This window comes from Rhea americana, unplaced genomic scaffold, assembly GCF_003343005.1.
Source record: "Rhea americana isolate MKP2758 unplaced genomic scaffold, rheAme1 scaffold_131, whole genome shotgun sequence".
Classification (NCBI taxonomy): domain Eukaryota; kingdom Metazoa; phylum Chordata; class Aves; order Rheiformes; family Rheidae; genus Rhea; species Rhea americana.
This window is the reverse complement of record NW_028185384.1, coordinates 1,493,040-1,517,207: the sequence shown is the minus strand read 5'-3', so window position 1 is coordinate 1,517,207 and position 24,168 is coordinate 1,493,040. Positions and strand designations below refer to the sequence as shown.

At 43.5% G+C, this 24,168-nt stretch overlaps 1 protein-coding gene across 1 annotated transcript in view; it reads left to right on the top strand.

The window, feature by feature from the left end:
* MDGA2 (MAM domain containing glycosylphosphatidylinositol anchor 2) overlaps nt 1-24,168 on the top strand; it is a 209,667-nt gene that overhangs the window by 79,625 nt on the left and 105,874 nt on the right. The window contains exons 6-7 of the mRNA XM_085297875.1: nt 1,067-1,336; nt 17,952-18,281. Coding sequence (XP_085154001.1) covers nt 1,067-1,336; nt 17,952-18,281 — 600 coding nt within the window. The remainder of the gene's footprint in view (nt 1-1,066; nt 1,337-17,951; nt 18,282-24,168) is intronic.

Genomic DNA, 24,168 nt, shown 5'->3' with positions numbered 1-24,168 from the left:
TTTTTCTGTCCTAGCAATGGGGATTGATACATTGGTTCATTATTTTTGTGGGTTTAGAGTATGCCTTCAAGCATAGCCCTAATCCAGAAGGCGTGGTACCTCAAAATAAATGATGGAGGACGTTGCAATTCAGATTGAGTTTACATTCTAGCATCTAAAATGAACGGTCTCATCCTGTCCCTTCGTGCTGAACGTTCCTGTTGCTCCCCTTACGTCATGCAGCTGTCTCATAGGAGCAAAGGGGTGAGAACAGAGAATTAAATTTAATCACTTGCTTCTCCGTTCTGAGAGCAGCATAATCTTGCCATTAGCTGCAAAGTAGCTCAGCAGGTCACTCAGCCTTCTTTATCACCGTGCTCACTCTGACTGTTGTAATGGGGATTGGGATGGAGTCACGTCTACACCGGCTCCTGTCACGTCTTTCCTGAGATGGAGCTATGGCCGCGCTGTCTGCAGGAGGCTGTGAGCTGCGGGTTGCACAGCCCAGGCAGGAAGAAGGCCCCTGAGTTGTACTCTTCCGTTTCCTAGCGTGCAAGGAAGTGTTGTCTCAAGGGAGGCCGTTCTTTTTGATTCAGTAGACCCAACTCAAATTCTACCAAATCATCTCAGTTTTCTGCTAAGTCCTGGGAAGTTCTTCAAGGAAACTGGTGGCTTAGGAGGGCTCATTTTCAGTGGGTGGGGTCTGACTTCAAGAGAGGAAACTACTTTCTTTGCCAAGTAACAACACTGTTACTAGTGCCTTTCTTCCAGGGTTTAAAACCCTGTGTGCTGGCACTGGTCCCATAAATTATACACCATAAGCATAGCCACAGGGTTGTCCGTACATAAATCCTCATCTGCAGTTTGACAGCAAGGGAAAAGAAGATGACTGAACAGCGTGAGAAACGCAAGGTCAGGAGTGCTGTTAGGGCAGGAGCACCCTTCCCAGAGGATGCTCAGTCTTGCTAGGAGCACTGTAGCTGAAGCACCTTTTCTGGACTCAGTCGGCTTGAGGTTGCTTGTAGTGACTGAGCAACACCGCAGATACAGTGCCACTACAACTTTCTCTTCAACTTGTGTTTTGCAGCATCACCTTCAATTAAGCTTCTTGTGGATGACCCCATAGTGGTGAACCCTGGGGAAGCGATCACCTTAGTCTGTGTGACGACAGGAGGGGAGCCAGCCCCCAGTCTGACGTGGGTGAGGTCCGTCGGTGTCCTGCCTGAGAAGACAGTCCTGAATGGTGGGACTTTAACGATACCTGCCATCACATCAGAAGACGCTGGCACATACAGTTGCATCGCGAATAACAATGTTGGAAATCCTGCAAAAAAATCCACTAACATCATTGTAAGAGGTAAGCTGAGCTGGAAAACTAGTGGCCTTTACCTTGGAGCATAAACTGACTTGCAGTTTGACAGGACAGCAACCCACACGTAATTGGGTCTTATGTTTCCAAACATAGTTCTGATGATTTCTAATCATCTAAGAGGTTAATTGATTCTGACTTAAAATGACCTGTGGTTCTTGCACTGGGCTCAAACCCCTTATTTGAAATAAAGGTGGAGCAGTACCTCTTTACACAGGGAATGTGCAGCAGCTCTCCCATCTCTGCTGGAGACAACCGATTGCCAAAGGAAACCATATTTTCCTTGGCATTTCCCGTGAGTGGGAACACTTGCTGATCACCTGCACACACTCTGTCCCTGGCAGTGTCCTCAGCACAGAGCAGAGTGGAAGAGTTTCCCTCCTCCGAGTGGGTCTTGAGCTCCTGGRGATGTCACTACATGTTTCACCCTTTTCTCCCTCAGAAGCTTAGTGTGTTTCTGAAAGTAAGGCTGTTCTGCATGCTGTGAATCTGCTGCCATCACACGACTGCTCCCTGGGCAGGAGCTTTAGATTAGTGCCTGTGTTTTAATTGTGCTAAGTAGCAGGATAAATATCTGCCTTAGATAAAGGTAAGAAGAGAGTGCTGAAAGAGAAATTACTGCCAGGTGGAAGGAAAATCTCCCCAGTTGTTTACGGCCTTGTGGATAACCACAGGGACGTGGCCAGTTGGTCTGAAGAAAAAGTTCAATTGGCTGGTAAGCATCATCAGAGTGGATTAATCTACCTGAACCAAATAGTTCATCTGAAACTAATTTTCTCTAATCTCATCTGTGAATGGTACTGAAACATAAACTCCCATGCTATAGGAACTTTAAATAATAACATGTGATTAATCACACTCAAGAGAAACTGTTGTATAAGAAGCCAGTGGTGTGAATATTTTATGAGAGCCATAACCCCTGTTCACTCGTTATTGCCCAACATATTACACTCTTCAGCAGGACGATGAATTAGAATCTATTTCTGTTCGGGGGGTCAGGTAGAGAGCATTGCATCAGCCCAGGTCTGCAGGAATTTATCAGGAGGTATCTACAGATTTATTTGTAATATTGTATTTCCATTTGAATTTTTGACATTTGGCTTACAGGTTTTGTTGTCAAGAGGCAAAAGCTGTGTTATTTCAAGAACATAGCGTGGACATTAATTTGCAGTGATTTGCAGTGTGATGAGGTTGTGAGGGGAGGATGTGAGTGAAACGCATGCTTGGAATAAACACAGGGAGAGGAAAGGCTTTCTTTGAAAAGAAATCTCAGTATTTTAATTGACCCAGCAGACAGCACCAGAGAGCCCAGAGGAAAAACAAAAGTCCCTAACTCCCTGCAGATACAAATTTCATGAGTCATACTATAATAATAATATGCCCTCCCATTTTTATTTATAGAAGCCCGTGCCTAGGAGATGCCTAGGAGCTGCAAGATGCTGAACAAAATTTCATTAAAGCATTCRAGGAGGGTTTTTCCTTCTCTCTGTTATGTGGCCCTGTTAATTCAGAGGAGAAGGGACCATGACAAGGAACGCCTCGTCAAATAGATGAAGCATAGCTCTCTTCTAAGCCCACTGCATTGCTATCTATTATGATTTTTCCTCTTTATTATTATTTCTATTAAAGGRGCAGAACTGTCCTAAAAAATCTTTTTATTCTGGCCTTACTTGATTTGGCTTTACTAAAAATATTGCTGAGCTTTGCAGCAGTGGAATATATGAGAGAGAAATTCGTATCCCAGTTTTGATTTTCCTTCGTGTGTCTGTTTTTTAGCACTTTGCCCATAGCTCATCGCTTCTGTGTTTCGTCTCGTTGTTGTTGTTGATCTGGATTTGCACACAGCAAATGGAGAGGAAAGAATATTTACCTGAGAAGGCGGCTAAGCAGCACTTAAATGAACACTTTCAGATAKAGCAGCATCCTTTAAAGGTCTCACTTCAGTCAGTTGTAAGCTGCAAAGTCAACTCCCTTTGCTTCCGTTCTGCCGCGGTTTCTTGTTAGTGGCTTTCCCTTACAGCAGGCAGAGAACGTTAACGAAAAGTTTGCTGGGAAGATAGAGAGAAATTGTTTAGAGTACTGCAGGGCTGTTCCCTAAGAGGCACGGATATAATGCAGTATCCTTCGTTTGCTCCTTTTGCTTTGAACAAGAGCTCACCAGAGGCGAAGAAATGACTTGTTGGATGGTGCTCTGACTGTTGGAGCGGCTGCCTCTGTAACAAGGCCGTGTGCTACTTGCCTGGCAAAATCTCCATTTAGTGGCAAAGTTTGTAAAATACAGCCACTTTTAAGAATGCCATTATCAGCCAAAGTTATTACAGGATATTTCATTCCATCAAATACATTGTCTTCTATAAAGGTGTCTGGGTCAAAAAAGAGAAAAAAGATATATGATCTAATTTCAGCAGAGCTGGCTGCTCACCAATTCCAATTATGACAGTTTCTAAGTATTTTCTTTAGATTAATGAGTTCTTTAAAAAGATTTTAAGTCTGCTAGCTTTTGAATACTAGTGGGTGTTCTCATCAGAGCATCTTCGCTTTCTGCTCTCAAACTGATTATTAAAATAGCTTCCTATAACGTATTTCTAGACAAAACCATTAGAAGGCAGAGGGAGCACTAAGGGTTTTTAGACTCCTCTCGCTAGAGTAAGACTTGGCTTTTCTGCTTCTCTTAGAGAAAAAAAACAAACAAACAAAAAAAAAAAAACAAAAAAACCCACAACTCTCGGGTAGCAATTCCAATGCCACCATGAAGAAACAGCTTCCAACCACCTTACATGCCTGATACATGTATTTTTTACTGTGTCTAGTTGGATGGTGTTCTGTTTTTCTGACATTTCCCTGGTAGCACTTTGAACACAATAGTTTTGTTCTGATGCAGTGGAAATCGTTTTTCATGAAGACTGGCATGTGGGAGATCTGGTGCATTTTGATTACCCTGTCAGAGAGAGAACTTTCTCACTCAAAATACTTCTGTTAAATTTATTTCCCCCTTAATCTACTGATATGTATTTCTCTTAGTCAGACCTAGAGGTGATGGTAAACAGTCTTCTATTGATTTGGTTTTTAATTAAAACAACAAGCAAACAATCAAAAAAAACCTGTTCTGTGTTAAATGCAAGACCTTTTAATATCTCAGTGTTTGGGTCCACACACACAGTAGTACTGATACTTCTTGATGTCCCAAAAGCCCACATATTCATGGTTATGCATGGTTATGCAGGAAGGACTCACATTATTTCCCGGAACCTGGTAGTTAGTGAACTCATCCATGATCTGGCCCCAGGCCCAGTTCCCTGCCCTGTCTGATTTGGCATGAGGATTTGAACATCCAACTTACCATGTAGCCCAGAAGACTCTTCTGGTCTGGGCATCTTTTGGCCTTTGCTGTTAGAGGGTGTTTTATTCCTTAAAAACTCTCTCTTACATGCATACTTGGAGAGGGAAGAGTATAGCGTTAGGATAGATAAACAGTARTACTGGGCTTGTAAATCCTGAAGATACTGCATAAAAACATGATTTTCACAATATCACTCAGTCTTTGGGTGCCAACTGCAAATGTCAAAAGAAGCTGGAATCTGGCTCATTGTATACCTACGGCTTCCTGAAAATCAGACATCTTCAACATGACTCGAGCTGGGTGCTCAAAATTACTGCAGCATGAAAGAACAACTATTCCAAAGACATGGTCAGGAGAAAAAATTAAGAATTCCATTGTTGATACCAGTACATCTCTGAAGAGTTAAAGGCTTTTGATAAGGAGGGATGTCAGGTAGCTACTCCATCCRCTAAGAAAGCAGAAATGCTGGGTCACGTCTTCAAAGGACCCCTGTGCGTTGGATTAGGAAAAAGGGAGAGTCAGGGAAATGTTTTACAGGCCTTAAAATGCGGAGCACTGATATCATATGGAAGTAGGTGACCGTGCAGCAACACAGATGTGTTACCTTGTCAGCAGGGCCTCCCGTTACCTGCTTTCAGTGCGTTCCTTAGTCTCTTCCATTGTAACTGCAAATTCTTTTTTAATGGCAATTGACTTTTACTGTGTGACTCTTCCCTTCTGTGGAGCAGAATCATAATGTCTGGAGTTAATTTTTCAAAGGTGTGGGAATCCTTGTCACCTCAAATATAAAAATAATATTTTTAAATGTCCTGTACTTTACATTAGCACAAAAGCTTTTACAGAACAAAAAGCGCTCTGGAGAAATACAGTGTAAGGCCAGGATTGCTGGAATTACTTATCCTATTATGTCTCTTAAAACTATATATGAACTAGATAAAAGTGACTGCTAAAAAGAAGATGAAGAAGAAAAATGACCCAGATTGTGAAATACGTGATACGTTGCCTTTGTGAAAGATGTTTTTTAAAAAAAAAAACCACTTTGGTGTTTCTGGTGTCCACTATGCCAGTTCATTCTCACAGACCAWCTTTCCCTTCTGCGTCTCTGTGACGGCTGTGTTTACCCCAGAGCTTTCTCCTTGAGTTTTCCCTCGTTGGCTTAGAGAGGTTACAAGACGTAGTGGGTAACAGACGTGTCTGTGTGGTTATACGTCAGTACCTCTGTTTTTACCCCGAAAGATTCTCAGATATTATTGATGAGGGAAGTGTGAGCAGAGCCTCCTCCCGTCGGTGGCTGCCGGGGCGGACCGGAGGTGTTGCTCCAAAGCTCCAGGCAGAAGGTGGGGATGGGGTCTTGGTGGCGCGTGTGACGGCGGTTACCGAGATGACCCTCGCGGCAGCTGGCTGCCGTCTCTCGCTAAGGYGGTTGGATGCCAGCCAGCTGGAAAGCAGCGTGCCCGTCCGAGGTGCGGGCTCGTTAGCTGGCATCGTTCGTGGTGGCCGCTGGCTGCGTCCTCGTCTGTTCCAGGCCCGAAATACTGAGGTTTGGTGTGCAACTGGCAGAAGGAACTTTCTTCCCCCACCCCCCCAAATCTCTTTTTTTTTTGTTCCTCTGCATTCTGTGAAGGTCTCACAGCAGACTGATTGCACTGGTGCTTACTTCAGGGCTGAAGAAAGCCGAAGGCCCTGGCAGATGTCCATACACGTCTAACAGGCATTACTACACAACACAGACGTGGTGACCACCGTGGACTTCCTAATGAGCAGCTGTGCACGTGCTCGGAGCTTAGTTCAGCTTGGTGCTGCCCGGCTGCTGTTCCCCCACTGGCAGGGAGGTTGGAGCTTGCAGAAGACAGCAGAGATGAGGTCTCCCCAGCTTGTTTTGTAGGAGGAAAAATACAGCAGCCTCCGTGCTGGTTTTCAGCATCCGCTGATGGGTGTGCTCTGTTTAGGGCTGACTAGAAAGAATAATATCGTGGAAAATGCCTTGGTTCTGAAATTCATGTTCTGGAATGAGACTGGAAGGGCCTTCCTGGGCCATCAAAGCCAGTTGCCTTTCATCTCAGGTGTCCATCTCATCTCATCTGATCTCTTGCATCATCCTTTTTGTAGATTAGCTAAACTCCACCTTAGGTTTTGATAGCTTTCCTGCTTTCCAGGAGCCCGTTCCTGTATCTCAGTGCTCTGACACTGAGGTACTCTCTCACTGCCAGTGTAGATGTGTGTCTGTTGTCATGCGTGCCCCTCGAGGCCAGCTTTGCCGTGGAGTGGCACCAGGTCAGTCCTGCAGACACTGTGCACTTGGGGAGGGGGGGGTTGGCTCAGGTGAGCACCCCTGTGGCCATCCAGGCACCTTCACCCCTGCTAGGGTCCCTTCAYCATAGCTGTGCCTCACTGGTATGGTGCCAAGGGGTGTTTTGATGGCAATTAAATAAAAAAACAAAATGCAGCCAGTTCAGGTTCCTCAGRTGGGAGATGTGTCTCCGTGGCTGGAGGCTTCGCCCACAAAGCCTAATCTTACGRCGTGTCCAGTGTGTTGCTCCAGTCATAAGTTGCCAGTGCACTGTCCTAAAAGTTTACAACTCTACGAGCGAATGTGTAAAAAAGTTGAGCTTTAGAGTTTAGTAAGTCCATTTATTTTTATTATCTGAAATAGCAGTTTCGGGCATGTGTKCTCTCTCACAGGCGGCAGTGTATCGCAGATGAGTTCATAAACCGGTTCCACATAAAAATGTAAATGGTTTAYTGATTCTTCTGCGCTATCATTGGACTTCCTGGAATCTTTGTGTACGGAAATTTTATTTTTAAATAAGTTTGCTGCTATTCCACATCCCATAGTGAATGTCAGGCACCACATTTCTTTGAAGGTATAGGGAAAAGGATTTCAGGAGATAACATTCAATTGGTCTCTCTCCTGCTGACCCTGACAATGTGGCTACTTCGAGTAGCTGCCCTTATTCTTCAGTAAAGAGGAGGGGAAAAAAAAAGTTATCCTCATCGTGGCTTGGCTAGCAGGTACTAATACATGGCAAACTTTCTGGCGTTGGCATGGTGTTGTAGTTTAATACTGTAACAAATCTTGGCTGATTAATCCCTGATGAGGTCTGTGTAGTCATAACAACAGTCAGATTTTATTTTGGCAGGAAGAATTGAGATTTCCAGAATTTCATTTCATCCTAAAAGGGAGAGGAGAAGAAAGGGAAGGATACTGCACAGTATTTTGTTTTGATAGTACCAAGATCCTTTGATTGATGGCTTTGAAATGTGTTTCAGTATACTGATTTGTATTGCATCATGCAGTTGTGAATGAGATTTGTTGATCCTTGCCCACCCTGACAAATAATTTTGGAAAGTTTTGTAAGATCTTGGTTCATTTTTGAGGCACTGAGCTATGGAATAAAAGCAGTTTGTGGAAGGGAAGTATATCCAGCATTGGAACAAATCCAGCTTCTAATGAAATCCTTAAGTAGAACAAAAATCTCAGGCCACACACAAAGCAGGAGAGAGGAGACGTTCCAGGATGGAAAACTTGGAAATTGCCTTTTCTTGCACTAGTTTTTGAAGAAAGGCAAATACAGTATGTTTCATTTGCAGTGTGTGGGCAAAGAGCAGAGTGAAGATCTACAATATACTACATTTTGACATACCAGCATGCTCAGCAAGGCTCATATTTTGACAGGTTTGGCACATGAGTTAGACTTTATAAAGGCACTGGCCCTGAAAAACACCCAGCTGTAATGTTCAGAGGATTTATAATTTGTTTGGCAAGTGTATAGCCCACTGGGGATTATGTCAGCTCCTCTGAATTGTTTAGTTAATGTCCCGGTTCTTGTGTAACTGGGGCTGAGGCTTGCGATATTCCCCTTCGTTTGCGAGATGGGCAGTTTGTGGGGGAATAGCCCCATCTCCCCAGGTCAGGTTGTGGCTGTGTGCAGTGCTCTGCCCTGGCAAGCTGTGGGCTTTAATATCATCCAGACTCTTGTTCTGTTTTGTTTCCTTTCCTTCTGCCTTGCATTTCCAAAAAATGCTGCATGACGGGTGCCAGATTGTCACTGCTCTTCGCTGGTCCAGTATCAGAGGTGACCCTGCTTGGAGCAGGAGGTTGGGCCAGAGACCTSCGGAGGGCCCTTCCCACCTGCCTTGGTGATACTTCAGTATTTCCTTCTGAAAGCAATTAAGACGACCCGTGCTGCGTTTCACATACTTTGATCTAGGCTTCATCAGTTTAATGGATCGTACACCGAGTAACTTGTAAACTGAATTCTACATGACAAAAAAGTTTTCACCTTCCTTCCTTTTGAAAAGCCGTAAAAGAAATAGAAGAATTAACTTAAGCACAGATAAAAAGAGACATCGGCTGCATGACATCTCCAAAATAATAAATGCTTTTCTTATAAAATTAAAAACATTTACAAAAATAGCAACAAAACCTGAAATCTCTTCGCACTATTTGCATTTAAATTGAAAATGTGAATGCATCTGGTCTTGTAAGTGCCAAATAATTACTTGATATTAAAGAGTTTGGAGATGTTCTGGTAGAAGATGCTTGACAACTTAATTGTTCTGATAGCTACTGAAAGTTAAGGTTTTAAAAAAACTTTAAGCTAAAACCATGTTGACAGAAGTGAAATGAACTGTTGATAAAATGCTGGGAATGTGCRTCTCTCTTAGAATAGGATGGTGACTGTAGGGAACATTCAAGCAGCATAATTTTGTCAATATTATCTAGGAGATGCCCCAAAACCCTATTCAAGAAATTTGCATTTTAAGAAAAGAAGTCAACATTCATGCCTTCTTTGTAAAATCTCTGTGAATATTTATATAGTTGTGCTATTTTTTAATGTTCTACTTATGACCGAAACAAGATTGCACATTACCTGTTCCCTTGGCATGAGTGGTTTCTTCTGGGGAGATTTCTGTTATATGAAACCATTAGATAAAAGTGTATGTTCCTAATGCAGGAGAAGCTTGCTATGTGCAGAACTTACRGGTGATTTTATTTGATATTAGGCTCAATTTTAAATTTGGAGTGAAATGTGCAGCACTGCTTTTTGAAGAAGGAAGGAGATATTCCCGTATCTCAGCAGTGGACCAACCAGTCACASAGCTGTAGAGGTGAACCGTGAAGGTGGGAGTCCTATCATTGCTAGAGGAAAACAGACTGAAAAGCATGATGCTGGCATTGGCAAACATGACAGTCCCAGTCAGCCAAGGATGAATCTCAGTTAAGGAATACAAAATAGATGCCACTGCGGTGGAGGTTAGATGACAAGAATTTGCATATTTCAATTCAGAATTGCTGTGGGCTGGTGCTGCGCAGGAGATGATGAGGGATCTATTCTGACCTCTCTCTTTTTGGCCTGCTTATTGCTTCTGTAAATTAAAAAGGTGAAGTATGTGGCTAAGCATGAGGTGTTCACTCTAGGAGTGTCTAGGTCCTGTGAACAGGCTGCAAGGCAAAGCATATGCTGGTAGTATTCTACAGTTTGGGTTTTATAGGATTTTTTGTTTTGTTCTGTTTTGTTTTGTTTTCATGACTGACCAGGGAGGGYGACTATTCCTACTGAAAGACATTGAAATGAATGCTGATTTGCTCTGTACAGCAGATCTGGCAGATCTGGGCAGGCCACATCTTGCATGACTTACTATTTCAGACTCAACTTAAGTGCTCCAGCAGGAGGATGGCTCTTTGGCCATGGTCCATGGTGCAGGATAGCGTTTAAGATTGTTCAGAGACAAAAAGAAATTGCATTGCACATGATTTAATAGTGTTAGTTATTTCTAGCTTTCATAAGGACCTGTGTCTGTCTGTGGTATAGAATAYCATTGGAAAAGCCATTTGATAGGAGGTTAACTGGGTAGTACACTTCAAGTGTACTGCACTTCAGCTTCTCCTCCTGATTTTCCGAACATATTATTTTGTTGAAGTGAATGGCTTGTTACTGGCCCTCTTCCAGTTTGTTATTCCTTTCCTTCATTCACTGACCAAAGAATAGCTGCTTCTAAGCTAACTCCCTTTTTTGATTTTGGAATTTTTGCATTTAACCATATTATACAATTCTTGTTGTAACTCTAGATGTAGGTTAACATTTTTTTTCTGTTTATATTATTCCCTCCAATCTATTAATTTTATTTCACTTGGATTTTTTTTTCTTTTTTTTGAAATTTGACCTCCTAAAGCACCAGCTGGCCACACAGGTTTTGTCCAACAAGCTTACAATTGCAACAGCTGCATCCAGGTAGTAAGCATAGCCATTGAGATGCAAGGGGGGACTGCTGCTTGTTTGGACGCAAGAATTGTAAACAGGTATTGGTCYTCAGTCTCTAGTCAAGAAGCAACTCTAAGCCAATAATAAAACCATGATAATCCTTTGTGAAAGTGAGGTTTTTTGGTAATTGTTTCCCAAGGTTTCTGTTCTCTCTGCACACATGCTCTGCTCCAAACTCACGATCAGCAACACACCGTGGGGTCCAGTTTCCTTAGAACAAAGTTGTCTACCCGTGACCGACTGCAGCTTGCTCTGGGCCTTCCCTAAAGCCTGGCATGAGGCACGTGTCTGCTTTGGATCTGAGGCATGTTGGGGTGGAGGGGTAGACGTGGCTGTAACAGTCACAGCAGAATGTTGTGCCCCCAGAAAGGATTCAGTTTGTGAATATTGYCTCCAGTTTGTTATCTGAGTTGCCCGGACGCGGTTATGTGCCCATAACAGTGCTGAGGATGGTGGATGATAATCATCAAAAAGAGATAAAAATGATTACGTAGAAAGTTTTACAATAAGACGYGTCAGAGGAGGCTTTTGTCTCTGTTTCCAAATGGATATGCAGGTTGTACAGATGTTGCAATTAAKGTAGTTTTTTTTAATGGAAATCTGCAGACTTCATTAGCTGCAGTGTGGTTTTGCTTTTTTATTTTGAAACTAGGCCTGAAGACCATAATTCTGAATGTTTTTCTTTTATACTTTAAATCGAGACTTAAATTTGCTTACAGATGGTTTCTCTGTTGACAAAAGTAAATTTGTGTGTGTTTCATATGTGCAAAATAAAGATGCAAAATGTCAAAATGTATCTTAGTGTGACAAAATGAAGGTTGTCAGATTGCTCTGTGATATTCACCAGTGAGAAATAATTTTTGGACAGTTGTTAAATTGTCTCTACTCAGTTTAGCTATTTGATAATGTAGTTTAAGGCAACATCCTGTAGAGTACTTAAGACAATGCATCTCTGCTGCCTGTGGCAAAAATAAACAAAAAGACGTTGTGTTTCTTTGGAGCTTGTGGTAGGAACCTTCTTTTTGGTTGTATTGATTTGATAGAGGTAGACATATCAGTGAAGAAAAGAAACGTCGGAGAAGGATTTCCATCAGCCTATTTCTTCTGTGGGAATGAGTTTTTATTTAGTGCATAGATCTCTTTAAACTGGCCTTTTATAGAAATAAATTCAAGAGTGTAGACTGCACGAGCAGTTTCTGGGATGTGATAACAGGGCAGAGATTCCTTTGTGCATCCATTTGTTCATTTAACCGTTCAGACCAAGAGATCTGAAACCCAACCCAGTGATGCAGATGTTCAAAGATAGCTTTAGAAAACATATCTAAGAAAGCARCTAGATATACTAATATTTGCTTTATTGCTTCATTTTTACTTGTCACTTTGCTTGCAAAATACGGAATTACAATCCACTTTCTTTCCTTTTTTGAACTGTGACTTGCTGCACTGGAGCTAAGTAGATGCAGTCGAGGGTGAGAAACAGCCACTGGTGTTACAGAATCGGTCAAGGCACTGAAATAGTTCCCAGGAGGTGGCCCGTCTGCGCCCTTGCTGCAGCTCAAAGCCAGTGCTGACGGCTGTTTGTCCAACCCGTTCTGGAAAGCCTGCAGCCTTTCTGAGCTGCTGGTTGTCCTCTCTGGCCTTTCTCCTGCTGCCTGCAACATCTTTCTTGAAGTGCAATGTCCACAAGGTGCAGCAARCACTTCAGATTTCACCGCTGCTTTTTAGAGAGGAAAGCAATTATCTACTTGCAAGCAACCAGGCAGCATGGTGAGRTGGTTGTCTTTGTCAGGAGAAGCCAGTGCTACAGACTCCTCCTCTTCAGCTGGTGGTCCATGGTCCCCAGCTTAAACACAGATCTTTTTTCACTGAACAGAGAACCTCTGCATATTAGTCCAAACTTGTCATTGCTTTGCAATTATTTATGTGTAACATTGTAATACAGCAAAGCTCAGGTCACAGAAGTGATGCATCAGAGAAATGACATAAGTTGTAATGTACCATTTTTTCTGCTCTTTGAGGTTTGTAACAGATGGTTTTAGGGAAGCATAAATAATTCAGAATTACTGCAGTAAAGCATTTCTTTGATGCTTTGGTGATATATCAGTGTGTGCCTTCAACCACAGTGAACTGAGGCATTTGAGTTTTTCCTCAGTTCCCAGTGATGGGATAGAACTTCACAAAGATCTTGTGTTAGTTCTGAAAGGCACCAACCCAGGTCCACGTGCTTACACCACATRTATTACGTACATCAATTTTCTCTGTGGAACTATTGTATTTGACTGCTGCATTTATTTATTGCTGAAATTGTGCGGCAAAGCTGGTGACTTAGACTTGGGCGGGCACAGGTGAATTGCTTTGAGACTCCCACAGCTGAAAAGAGAATCAAAATGAGTTGCTTTTTGAGGAGGAGGAGGTTGAGCTTTTACTTCCCTCTGCAAATCTGGGGCTTGCTGAAGACTAGACAGACTAGACTGTCCACAACAGTCTGGACACCGGCATACAATGGCAAAAGTTGCCTTCTCAGAGTTTCTTGGCAGATTAGGAAAAAGAGTTAGGTTTACAAATACATTTCACAGGTCTTTCAGGGACTATCTGAAATCTTTACTGAAAGGCTTTGAATCTTTTGAATTGCATTTTTGTGAAAGCAGGATTGCTTTTCCSCATCTGTGAGGCTCGAAGGAGATGAGGTACCCAGAGTGATTGAAGCAAGAACTGATGATAAGAGCTGGCTTTCTTTACCCACTGCCTGCCTCGTATCTTTTTTTCAAGGACCCATGCATCATCATAGTAATCATCTTTGTACCAAAAGATCACAGCAATGACCTGGAGAGTTGATTCTCAATCTTTTATAACAAGCAACCGATGTCTGGATTAACAGACTAGAGCTTCTAGAGGATGAAGCTGGGTTCTGCAGCTCACTTTCCCATGGTGCTTTTTCTTCTGTCTTTGATGTGGAATAGAAGTTGAGGCAAAGTCATGGGAGGGCCTGTCATTCACTGTGCTGAACTATGGTTCAGAGCATTAGTTCTTTACTTACTGTTTCTCTGCAGGTCATTGGCCTTAAAAATAAAGCCAAGAGTCTTTCCAAGAAGCATGAACTCTTTGTGTGTGCACACACAAGGAGGAAACACTGAAGGCTTAGTGATGTTTGAGCACTCGGGAAGCTTTGCTGCTTTGTCTCCCCCAGGGAATGCAAATGCAACTCCAGATCCCCTCCTGTTTCAAAGGATCTTGAGAGCATGATCTGGACATTTAGTTATTGACCTTTATTTGATAAAATGCCAGTGCTTGGATTCTCAGAAGCAAGTAGTATACTGGATGCTGAGTTCAAGAACCCCCCAAAATATTCTWGTAGTGGCCCCAAAACCATGCAAGTCTTCCTGTCTACTTGGCTCWTTGTCAGGTGATATTCTCATGTTGTTCATTGGAGACAGGATAAAACAAAATCTCTCTCTAGCCTTAGAATGTTGAGGGGAACAGTCAAAATGAGTTGAAGCCACTTCTGCTTGGTGGGACCATTGGGTCATAGGTTGAACCTCGTGTGGAATGCAACTGCTCAGTCAAGGTTAAAATCAGTAATTTGCACAGTTCTGCTGCTTAATATTGCTGTTGCAGCAGGCTGTGCATAGACATGAACATCAGAAAACACAAATCCAAACATTCGCCAATGTCCGAGTCARCTTAGGAAGCAGTCAGTGGCCAATAACTATTAGGTCAAAACCTGCAAATTGTGCAGCAGCTAATATATTCAGTTACGGTGTTTGATGCAGTTCATGCATCATGAAATGTGTGTTTGCAAGATAGGAWCCTTTGATGGATTAAAGGAGCATTTGGGGTTGATCAGGGTGGAGGTGGGAAGATACAACTTAACCTGATGAATGCAAATATGCCTTAGTTGAGATATTGAAATACAATTTATTRCTTTGAAATGTAATTAATGAGGGAGGGCAGAGACAGTGAAGAGTTTTGTGAGGAATATGAGGATGAGAACTGTTTCATCTTTGTTTATATGATCTCATCATAGTTCTTCAGGGCCTCTTTGAAGAAAGTCTGGCACTATCCTGGCCATAAGCTGTGTCTCAGAGAGCAATTACAGGCTCTCTGCACATCTGCCGATGTTTTCTAGCACTGTATGTTGATTATATTCTGAAATCTTTGCTGGGATACAGCTGTGCTTAGCATATGTCTGCGGCACTGTCTCCCGCATTGCTCTGGTTACCCCCAAATCTCCTTCCTTTYTATCCATTGTGTCTAACCCAATATTTGTGAAGGAAATGTTGCAGCAATGCCTCAAGTGTTACAGATATAATGAGAAAAAGAGAGCCAGAATCCACTGGATGTTTTAATATACTTGGTATTATATAGGGGGATGCCTAGAAATTATGGACCAAGAACCTCTGCGTGAAGAAAATTCAAACTACTTTTTTTTATGGGGATTGACTGTGAATGCAAACACCTGTGGAGAACACTCAGAAATGAGTTTTCTGTTACCTGATGGTAATGGAAAGGTTTGGGGATGGAAAGGTTTGGGGATGGGAGGTTTGTTGCTACTTACAGCCTGTAGAGCGTCTTGCAGGGCTTCGCATCCTTGGAACAGTGGAACGACCCTACAGGGAATTTCAGTGAAAGGCAGTCTGGTTTTGGGATTGCTTTTGAGTTGAACACCGAGCAGCTCAGCACTGTCAGGTCTGGTGCATTTGTGGTCGTAATGCCAGGTGCCCGTGTGGGCTCAGAGCGAGCGTGTCCGCTCAGCGCGCCTCTGTGCTGCTCCCTGCTCCCAGCACCCTCCAGCGCCCATTGGGCATCTTGGAACACCTGCAGTTGGGTTTTGTGGACATGCTCCCAGGTGTGGATGGCAATTCTCATGTGCTCTGGTGGCATATTAGAATTCCAAGATAAACAGGTTAATCACAGAGATAACTGTTTATTCTGGTACTAAATGCGATGAGGGGTTTATAGATATATACTGTTCAACGATGCTACTTAACTCTGAAAAGACACTGTACTGTAAAGTTGAATTTTCTGCTAATTTTGTGGRCAACAGAAGAAAACGTGACAGCTGAGCAGTTCTGTGGAGTCTTGGAGAATAGGGTTAGAAAAACAGTACAGACTTTCRGCTATTGGTTGTAGCTGAACAATTGTAAGATTGTTTGAAGTGGGGATTTCGTGGCTGTTTCTGATCAATGTTGTGTATATCTCAACATTGGTTAAAAGATGTTAAGAGGTTTGATTTTGAGGAAGGGAGGAGGAAAGGGAATAGAGCACAGAAACTTTAGCTGTCACTTCAGAATTTCTATAAACTCACTTAACATTTTCCACGCAATACACTGCTTTGCAGTCCTCATCCTGAACTTCTGKTATATGGGTGTATAAAGAAATACGCAGCTCCGGTATGTGTTCTGCTGCGGTATTTTGGTGATTAGACTGCTGTAGCAGATCTGGACAGTGGACAGTCCTGCCTAGCATCCAGCACTTGGCCTAAATAAAACCAAACCAACAAACCGTAGACACAAACGCTGCCAAATTCTGCCAAAAGGTCCAGTTTGTGTTTCAAAGTTATCTACTATGACACTATACGCAGTGCAGATTCCTTCTCTTGCATTAAAGCAGATATCAGTTCTGCTTGCTGAGGATCTGACTGCAGCTTTTAAAGGGGAGGGAGAGATGCCTAATAAAGAGAAGTATATTTTAGTGCAAATTTAATCTTGAAAAATTTTTGAGATCCACAAATATGTTCTTAAGAACTGATCAACCACTTGGGCTCTTGAATATTCAAGTACAAGGGTTGCCAAATARCAGCACCCAGAAAAAAGCTTTTCATGCCTTACCTGGTTGTCACAACAGAAGTAATAATTTTCCTTTTCTCTACGTAAAAGGAGCTCACCAAAAGAAGCTTTTCCAGGCCATGGSTGAGTGGATGCCTACAAGGAGTCAGGTGTTATACTTCTTTCCCATACTGAAATAAAAATACCCAATTATTATTAAGCATTAACTCTTCTTGTTAGCTACGAAGTTGTGAAAATCCTAAGTCAGCATGGCTTTTGTCAGCCCCGAAGAGCCGTTTTGTTCGGGGAGCTCCTGAGCTGCGGCGGTGGGGCGAGCCCGTAGCCTTTGCCGTTCGTTAACGGTGTCACGCTGCGTTGCCCCAAAGCGTGTAAATACCCGAGACCAGATGCTGCGAATGTGCCCCGTTTCCCTGTCCCCAGGGAAGCGAACGGTGGTACCGGGCTGCCCACGTAGAGCGGCACGACGGGGGATGTTAGGGAAGGACGCGGGTCTTTCCCAGGTGCGTGGTTACACGGGACGTCCCGGCGGAGCGCTGCACCCCCAGCACGGCCTGGGCACCGAGAAACGCCCCAGCTGCGGGGCCGCTGCTGGGCTACCGGTCACCCGGAGAAAGCCATCTGCTGCTGGGTGGCCACCGAGGTGGGGCAGGTGCCCTGCTGCCCGGGGGGAGCAGGATGCCTGTGGCCGGGGCAGGCTGTGGCCTGGGGCACGCACTTACCTGTACCCAGCTGGTGCAGAGCTGGGGTGTGTGGCTGGGTTTGTCTGCAGATAGACTGGGGATGCTGCTGCTGGTTGTAGTACTGATGTTTGATTGATATCTTGTTTTCTCTTCTCTGAATGCTCTGACAGCCTGGCAGGTAAGGAAGGGCTTGTAAATCCCGCAAGAAAGGGGCCACAAACACTGCAGATTCACAGATTATTTTGGTTATTCTTCAGCTGTCAGCAGCTCAGCCTAATTTAAATACTGTGACTGTTCCTACTTTGCGTTGTAGAAGTGACATGTACTTCAGCAATGTATGCTACGTGGTGATATTTGATTAAGATCTGGTTCAGCAAGAAATTAACCCATGTGCAAAGTGAGACATGGAAAGTCTCAGTGACTTCCTCAGTGATAAAGTGAAGCATGCACATTAGTCTTTGCAAAGTCAGGATTTAAAGATGAAAATTGGTGCCTTATTAGACTAAACTTGGGTTTCTTTGCATATTTCAGCCTTAAAAAAAGGTCGCTTTTGGATCACTCCTGACCCATATCACAAAGATGACAACATACAGATTGGGCGTGAGGTGAAAATCTCCTGCCAGGTGGAAGCCGTCCCCTCTGAAGAGCTTACGTTCAGTTGGTTTAAAAACGGACGTCCCTTGCGAAGCTCCGAAAGGATGGTCATCACACAGACCGACCCTGATGTTTCCCCTGGCACCACAAACCTGGACATCATTGATTTGAAATTCACTGACTTTGGGACATACACGTGTGTTGCGTCTCTGAAGGGAGGTGGGATATCTGATATCAGCATTGATGTTAACATCTCCAGCAGCACAGGTAAGGAGCCTTCCTTTAATATCAGCTTTACTTCTTTGTAGCCAAGCTATGGCTTTCCCTGACTCATGAGAAAAGGAGAGGTGTGTATGCAAAAACCGTGGGACATGCGGGCAAGCATGGGGATGTCCCAGCAGGGCCTAGGTCTGAATTCACCTGGTAAAAGGGCAAAATCCTGAATAAATGGCACGTGATGCTCTGTTCCAAAGGAGGCCAGTGTCCGCGTTAAGCCAGATAGGCCCACTTCTATTCTCAGAAAAGCTGCTAGACCTTAAAAAAAAAAAAAAAAAAAAAAAAAAAAAAGGACTTTGGCATCAAGAGCCATGAATAAGTAGTTCATGGGAATTTACAAGGAGACATAAGATGATGTTACGTTAATCCAACAGGATCCATCCCACGGCTTTCACTGAGCAGCAGGTATGAAGGACGGAGGAAGGAGCTCCTTTCTAAGAGGACACATTGTGTGTCAGTGATTTATGCTATTCTCAACAGGCACAATATCTTAAATTTCTCTTATGTATGTTTTCAGATCAATGACAGAAATGTTGCTCTTTGATGAAGTAAAATAGTAGCTATTACTTTGACTGATAATAAGTGTCTTGTTGTGGCTATGGAATAGGAGTACGTAACGCAGTAGTAATTGCCTGCTTTTCTTTATCTCTTTGCTAATAGCTGGTTTATAACCAATAGATTTCTTAGACTTTTCCTTCCAGTAGCTGATTTTAATAGCTGAGGCAATCCATGTTTTTACTGTAATCTTAGCACAGTGGAAGCCCATAGATTTGTATAAAAGCATGTCTTTCAACAGAAGGCATTTTGCATCTGTTATCCAATATTTGTTTTTTATAAAATTGCATTTTTGTTTTGTGTTCAAAACAATGCCTGTATGTCAAAGAAAAATCAATGATCTTTTTTCTCTTACCTTAAAAAAAATCAGTTTCCCTTCAACTGTGCCCTGCTAAAACTTATTACACACACACACACACACACATATATGTAAAATAAACAAGAAAATATTTTTGAATGCGTTTTTTTTTTCCTGCTACAACTAGTTACAACCAAAAAATAAAAAAGGATTATTGGTTGTTTCTACAACAAAAACACATTTGTGTTTTCAGAACACTGGTCTGTGTTGTCAGTATTACAGCTGTTATCCAGCCTGTCTTTTATATGAAGTGCTGAGGTGTTCCTCAGATGGTGCTTGCTGTTCACTGGTGAGGTATTCAGTGCATGTAATTTAGATAAGACAACATAGAACAAGCCTAGGAAAACATTTTTATAGTACAGAAAAAATATTTAATAGACATCTTCTGCCCCTTTTTACCAGACTCATTCACATAGATGCTTTGTACTTTTTTGAACTGTCCTGGTTTGGTCTGTCTTGAAGGCTGCCCTGATTTCCTCTGCTTCTGCTGCGGTGGCAGATGGTTTATGCGTGTTTTGCACATGCAGCTTCTTCAAGGGCATGATTGGCTGTGGTCATTTGAGGTGATAAATAAATGCAGGTCAAAACTGTGGTGCACATGTTTAATTTAGATGCTGCCTATTTCGTTCCCAGTAGCCAAGTCTCTAAGTAAACATAAAACTTGTGTGCATGCAGGCTGAGAGGTGGACCTTCAGATACCGGCGCCTGAGCTCCTGCAGTGAATCTTCCGCTGCAGGAGTGTCCTCTCACAGATCTCCCTCGAGCTCTGCATTCCCTCTGATGTGTGTTTCTGGAGCCCTTGCCCACTGCAAGTGTTTCATGAGGAGTATTGTGTGTGATGGGGAGATAAGACTGGATTGACCTTTGGTTCAGCTGGGAGCCTGGGAAGTGAAGCTGGGTCACTTTGTGCTGTTACTAACTTCCCAGTGGTTGAGGTAGGGACCATTTCAGCAAAATGGACCTATGTAGGTCCATGAGACTAGATAGGAGGCATCTAAGGGTGCCAAGGGAGCTGACCAGCGTTACTACAAGGCTGGGCCATTGCCTTTCAAAGGTCACAATGATCTAAGGAGATCCAGAAAGAACTGGAAAAATATTTTTTTGGCTGTCTTCAAAGAAAAAAGAAAAGGGGAGGGGGAGATCATGGAGCATGTTCTTGTAGAAGCCATGTCCATCCACATGAATGACCAGCGGGTGACTGGAGACAGCCAGCATGGATTTACTGAAAGCAAATTGTGCCTGCCCGATATGGTTGCCTCCAATGATGAAAAGACAAGGGAAGAGAAATGAATGCTGTTTACATATTTACTACTTTAGTAAAGCCTTCAACACAGTCTTTGGTAGTATCCTTGGAGCGAAATTGATTGAGTATGGTTTGGAGAGAGGTGGAATGTAAAGTGTGGGGAAAATTGGCTGGACCATTGGGTGCAAAGAGTTGTGGTCATCGGTACAAAGTCAGATCCTGTGTGGGCATAAGTGAACATGCAGACAGCTTTTCTGCAGTTGTCTTTGCTGCATGTCTCACACTGAAACATTATGCATCCTTATATGTGTAACACAAACCTTGAAAGACAGGAGGAAAGTGGGCATTGTATTTAATTTAGTTAGTTATTTTATTATTTACTATTTGTTTTTAATTTGTCTCATTTTTCAGAGGCTTTGGATAGTTTCCTTCTTTTTGCTAAATTTTATGATAAGTATCAATCAGAAGTATTTATTTTTTCTGTTTGGTATCTGCAAAAATGTGTATTGATGTTGCAAAGCTTTGCAGACTTTTAATTAATTTCMGAAATACTACACTAGAGCAATGCAAGGAGCACAGGGAGATGATTTGTGGGGGCTTTTCACTTGTGGCATTACAGGCTGCGACTGTCTGGCCAGGGAGCAGCTCTGCAGAAGGGTGCTGGGTGTCCTTGCTGACAACCAGTGGCATGGGAGCTGCAGAGCATCCCGGATGGAAAGGAGGTAATGGACCAGCTTTGGGTCCCACTACAGGGAAGACTTCAACAAACTGGGGCCAGTTCAGCAGAGGTCACCATGATGGTTGGGGCTGGAGCCCTGTGAGGTGAGACGGATGTACGGGGCTCGTCTGACCTGGAGAAAAGGCAGCTTAAGAGGGACCTGGCAGCAGATGTCCCCTGGAGGATGCACAGGAGTCATCAAGGGGACAAAGCCAGGCTCTTCGCAGAAACACGTGGGATGAGAGAAGATGAGAGAAAACCAGCATAAGCTGAAAGGAGAGTTTCAGACAGCAGATAAGGAGGAACTTTTCCCCATGAGGGAAAAGCCAGGTTGCTCAGAGGCATTGTGGGGTCTCCATCCTTGGAGTTTTTGGAGCCAGCCTGGATAACACTAGAGCAACCTGACATCAGAGCTGGCCCTGCCTGGAGCACAGGTTGGCCCAGAAACTCCCTAAGGTCCCTTCCATCCTCACTTAGCCTAGGAAGACGTCAGTGGTAGAAATGCTGACCAGCATGTTCACACTCGGGAATAGCCCACCTCTGAGGTTTTAGCTGAAAAAAAACATATACTCCAAGCATATTAACGCACACCTTACAAACAGCTAAAGAGCTGAGTAGCAGCGAGGTTCATCCTGTGGGACATGCAGAGTTTGGCATGATGGATAGCGGTCGCACGCGAGCGCGACATTACCTTCTTGCTAGGGTGCAATGGACAGTGACGTGTTATGCGCTCATGCATTTTCTGTCTGGCAAAAAGTAACCACTATATTACCTTTACTTGCTGGGAATCATTTGGGAAATTGATGGGATTTATGGGAAGCATCCGGTAGATGGCCGTACCTCTAAGCTTTTTGCGGTTTCTGCAGGCAGTGATGAATTATGTGAGCTCTTAAATTCACTGTCCCGTGACACTCAAGTAAAACAGAAAGCGAGGAGAAAACTCAGCATTTGGGATCAGCTTTGCTTAGCCTCTTCAAAGAAATTCTACCTATTTGTATGACTTTGGGTATGACTTCAGTACCAGATGAAGTGGAAGCTGAAATAGTTTCGGTATCCATTTGAAGGTCATTACTGATTCATCAAGATTCATTACCACGGTGGTAATTAYGAACATAAGGCCTAGGCACAAACACATTTTCCAAATGTCAGGACTTGTACTGCTATACTAAATACCTCACTGTGTGTCTGTTAGCTGATTTCAGGGAGAAAACTCTTTTCCTTGCATCTACAGGGTTCCTCCTGGGGCTGCAAAACGAGGCAGCAAAGGCTGCGTCACTTGGTCGGGAGGGAGGGAGAGGCAGGTCTTCTCCACCGCGTGTGCTCGCGGCCGGCGGGCCGGGAGCGGGTAGTCAAGGGTCCGAGGGAACGTGCCAGCCTTTGGCATGCTTCACATTCAACTGGTTTAGCAGGAATGTTTTTCCCTTGACGTTTCGTGCTCTTATCAGGAAAGGCATAGATTTATGTCTCGAGTAGCTTTTGTAAATGGACCTGAAGCAATCCCCTGGCACCCTCCCCCCGCCGTATCTCAGTAAAGCAGGTCAGCRAACAGTGGAAGTGAAGACTGAGATACTGCAACTTTGCCCTGTAAAAGCCCTGTTGTCCAGAAACCAACCCTGGGCAAACGTTGTGGAAAGGCCGGATGACTCTCCCATATGTGTGCGTGTGGAGGGGACTCTGAGGGCAAGAGAGGTTAAAACAGAAACAAAAAGCAGTAAAATACGCTCGTAGAAACTGGAAAGGAGAGGTGTTCCTAAAGAACGAATGTATATTAGGTCATGCATCCTCCCTACCGTACGGTGGGAGAGCTTCTGTCTTAAATGCATCAGCTACCTATTAAATAATGAATTAATTGAAAGTCCAGGCTGATGTGTTAGAGCATGGGCCCTTGATCTGTTTGTGAAGTGTGTGTCCTCTGGTTATCTTGTTCTTCCTTTGATGATACATAAAAGAGATCTTTGCTTTAGCTCTAAATGTTTGTTAAAATCACAGTGCTGTCTCTTTGCATAATGAAAAGAAGAATGCTTTCTGTGAGATAATTAGTGGTTTAATTAAGATATTTGTAAACCTTATGCATTGTCCAGAGTGATCATTTACAGACAGCCTTGAGAAATTATAAGGTATTACAAGAAAATAGACAGACATTTCGTTACGGCACTAAATTGACTATTTCTGCGAGCTGTTATCTGTGAGTTTATCTTTGAAAGGAATAGGAGAACAGAAGGACAGATAAATGCTGGGTTTCTCTAAAAAGCTTGTCTTTTACAGTTCTATTTTAGTACTTAATGTGCAGAGATTTTTCTTTTTAATTCTGTCTCTGGGAGCCACTGTCCCGTACCGGAGCGCAGCTGGGGTCGGTTAGCCGAGCTGTTTGGCCCCGGGCGCCGGCAGGGAGGGGGCGAGCGCGGTCCCGGCAGGCTCCCCGGGCTCGGCAGCCCGCTGCCTCCGCAGCCCTGGGCTCCTCCTGGGCGTTCGCCCTCTCCGAGACGCGGCCGCTCGCTGCAGCTCCGTTTTCGGGGAGCCGCGCGCGCAGGAGCTCTTTACTCTCTCTGCTCCTGAGAGCAGCAGAGATCAGCTCGTCGTTGCGTGTGGCTCGTGGAGCTCCTCGGCATGACTCCGGAGAGAGCACTGAAAACTAATTTGGCTAATTTGCTGCTGACTGTGTATGTTCTAGGTTTAAAATTTGTGCCGCTTCAGAACTTARCTACAGAGTTGGGTGGTGTTTTAAGGTGTAAGAAATACTTTGAGCTAAGTACTAATTTGGAAATTATTCTACTGTCTGAACAGATTTCTTGTTAAAACCTCACCATGTAACCTGTGATTACTGTTCACATCTTTACCTGCAATTAGAAGTGGTTTGTGCCCAAGAAAACTCTGGCTGTGGTGCTTTCTTTTCTCCTTTGCATGCATGCAGGACATTGCCTGAGCAACTGTCCCAGTGAAAAAGAGCATCCTTACAGGTCTCTTGATTTACACTCCGTATGAATAACCAGGTGCTGATTTATGG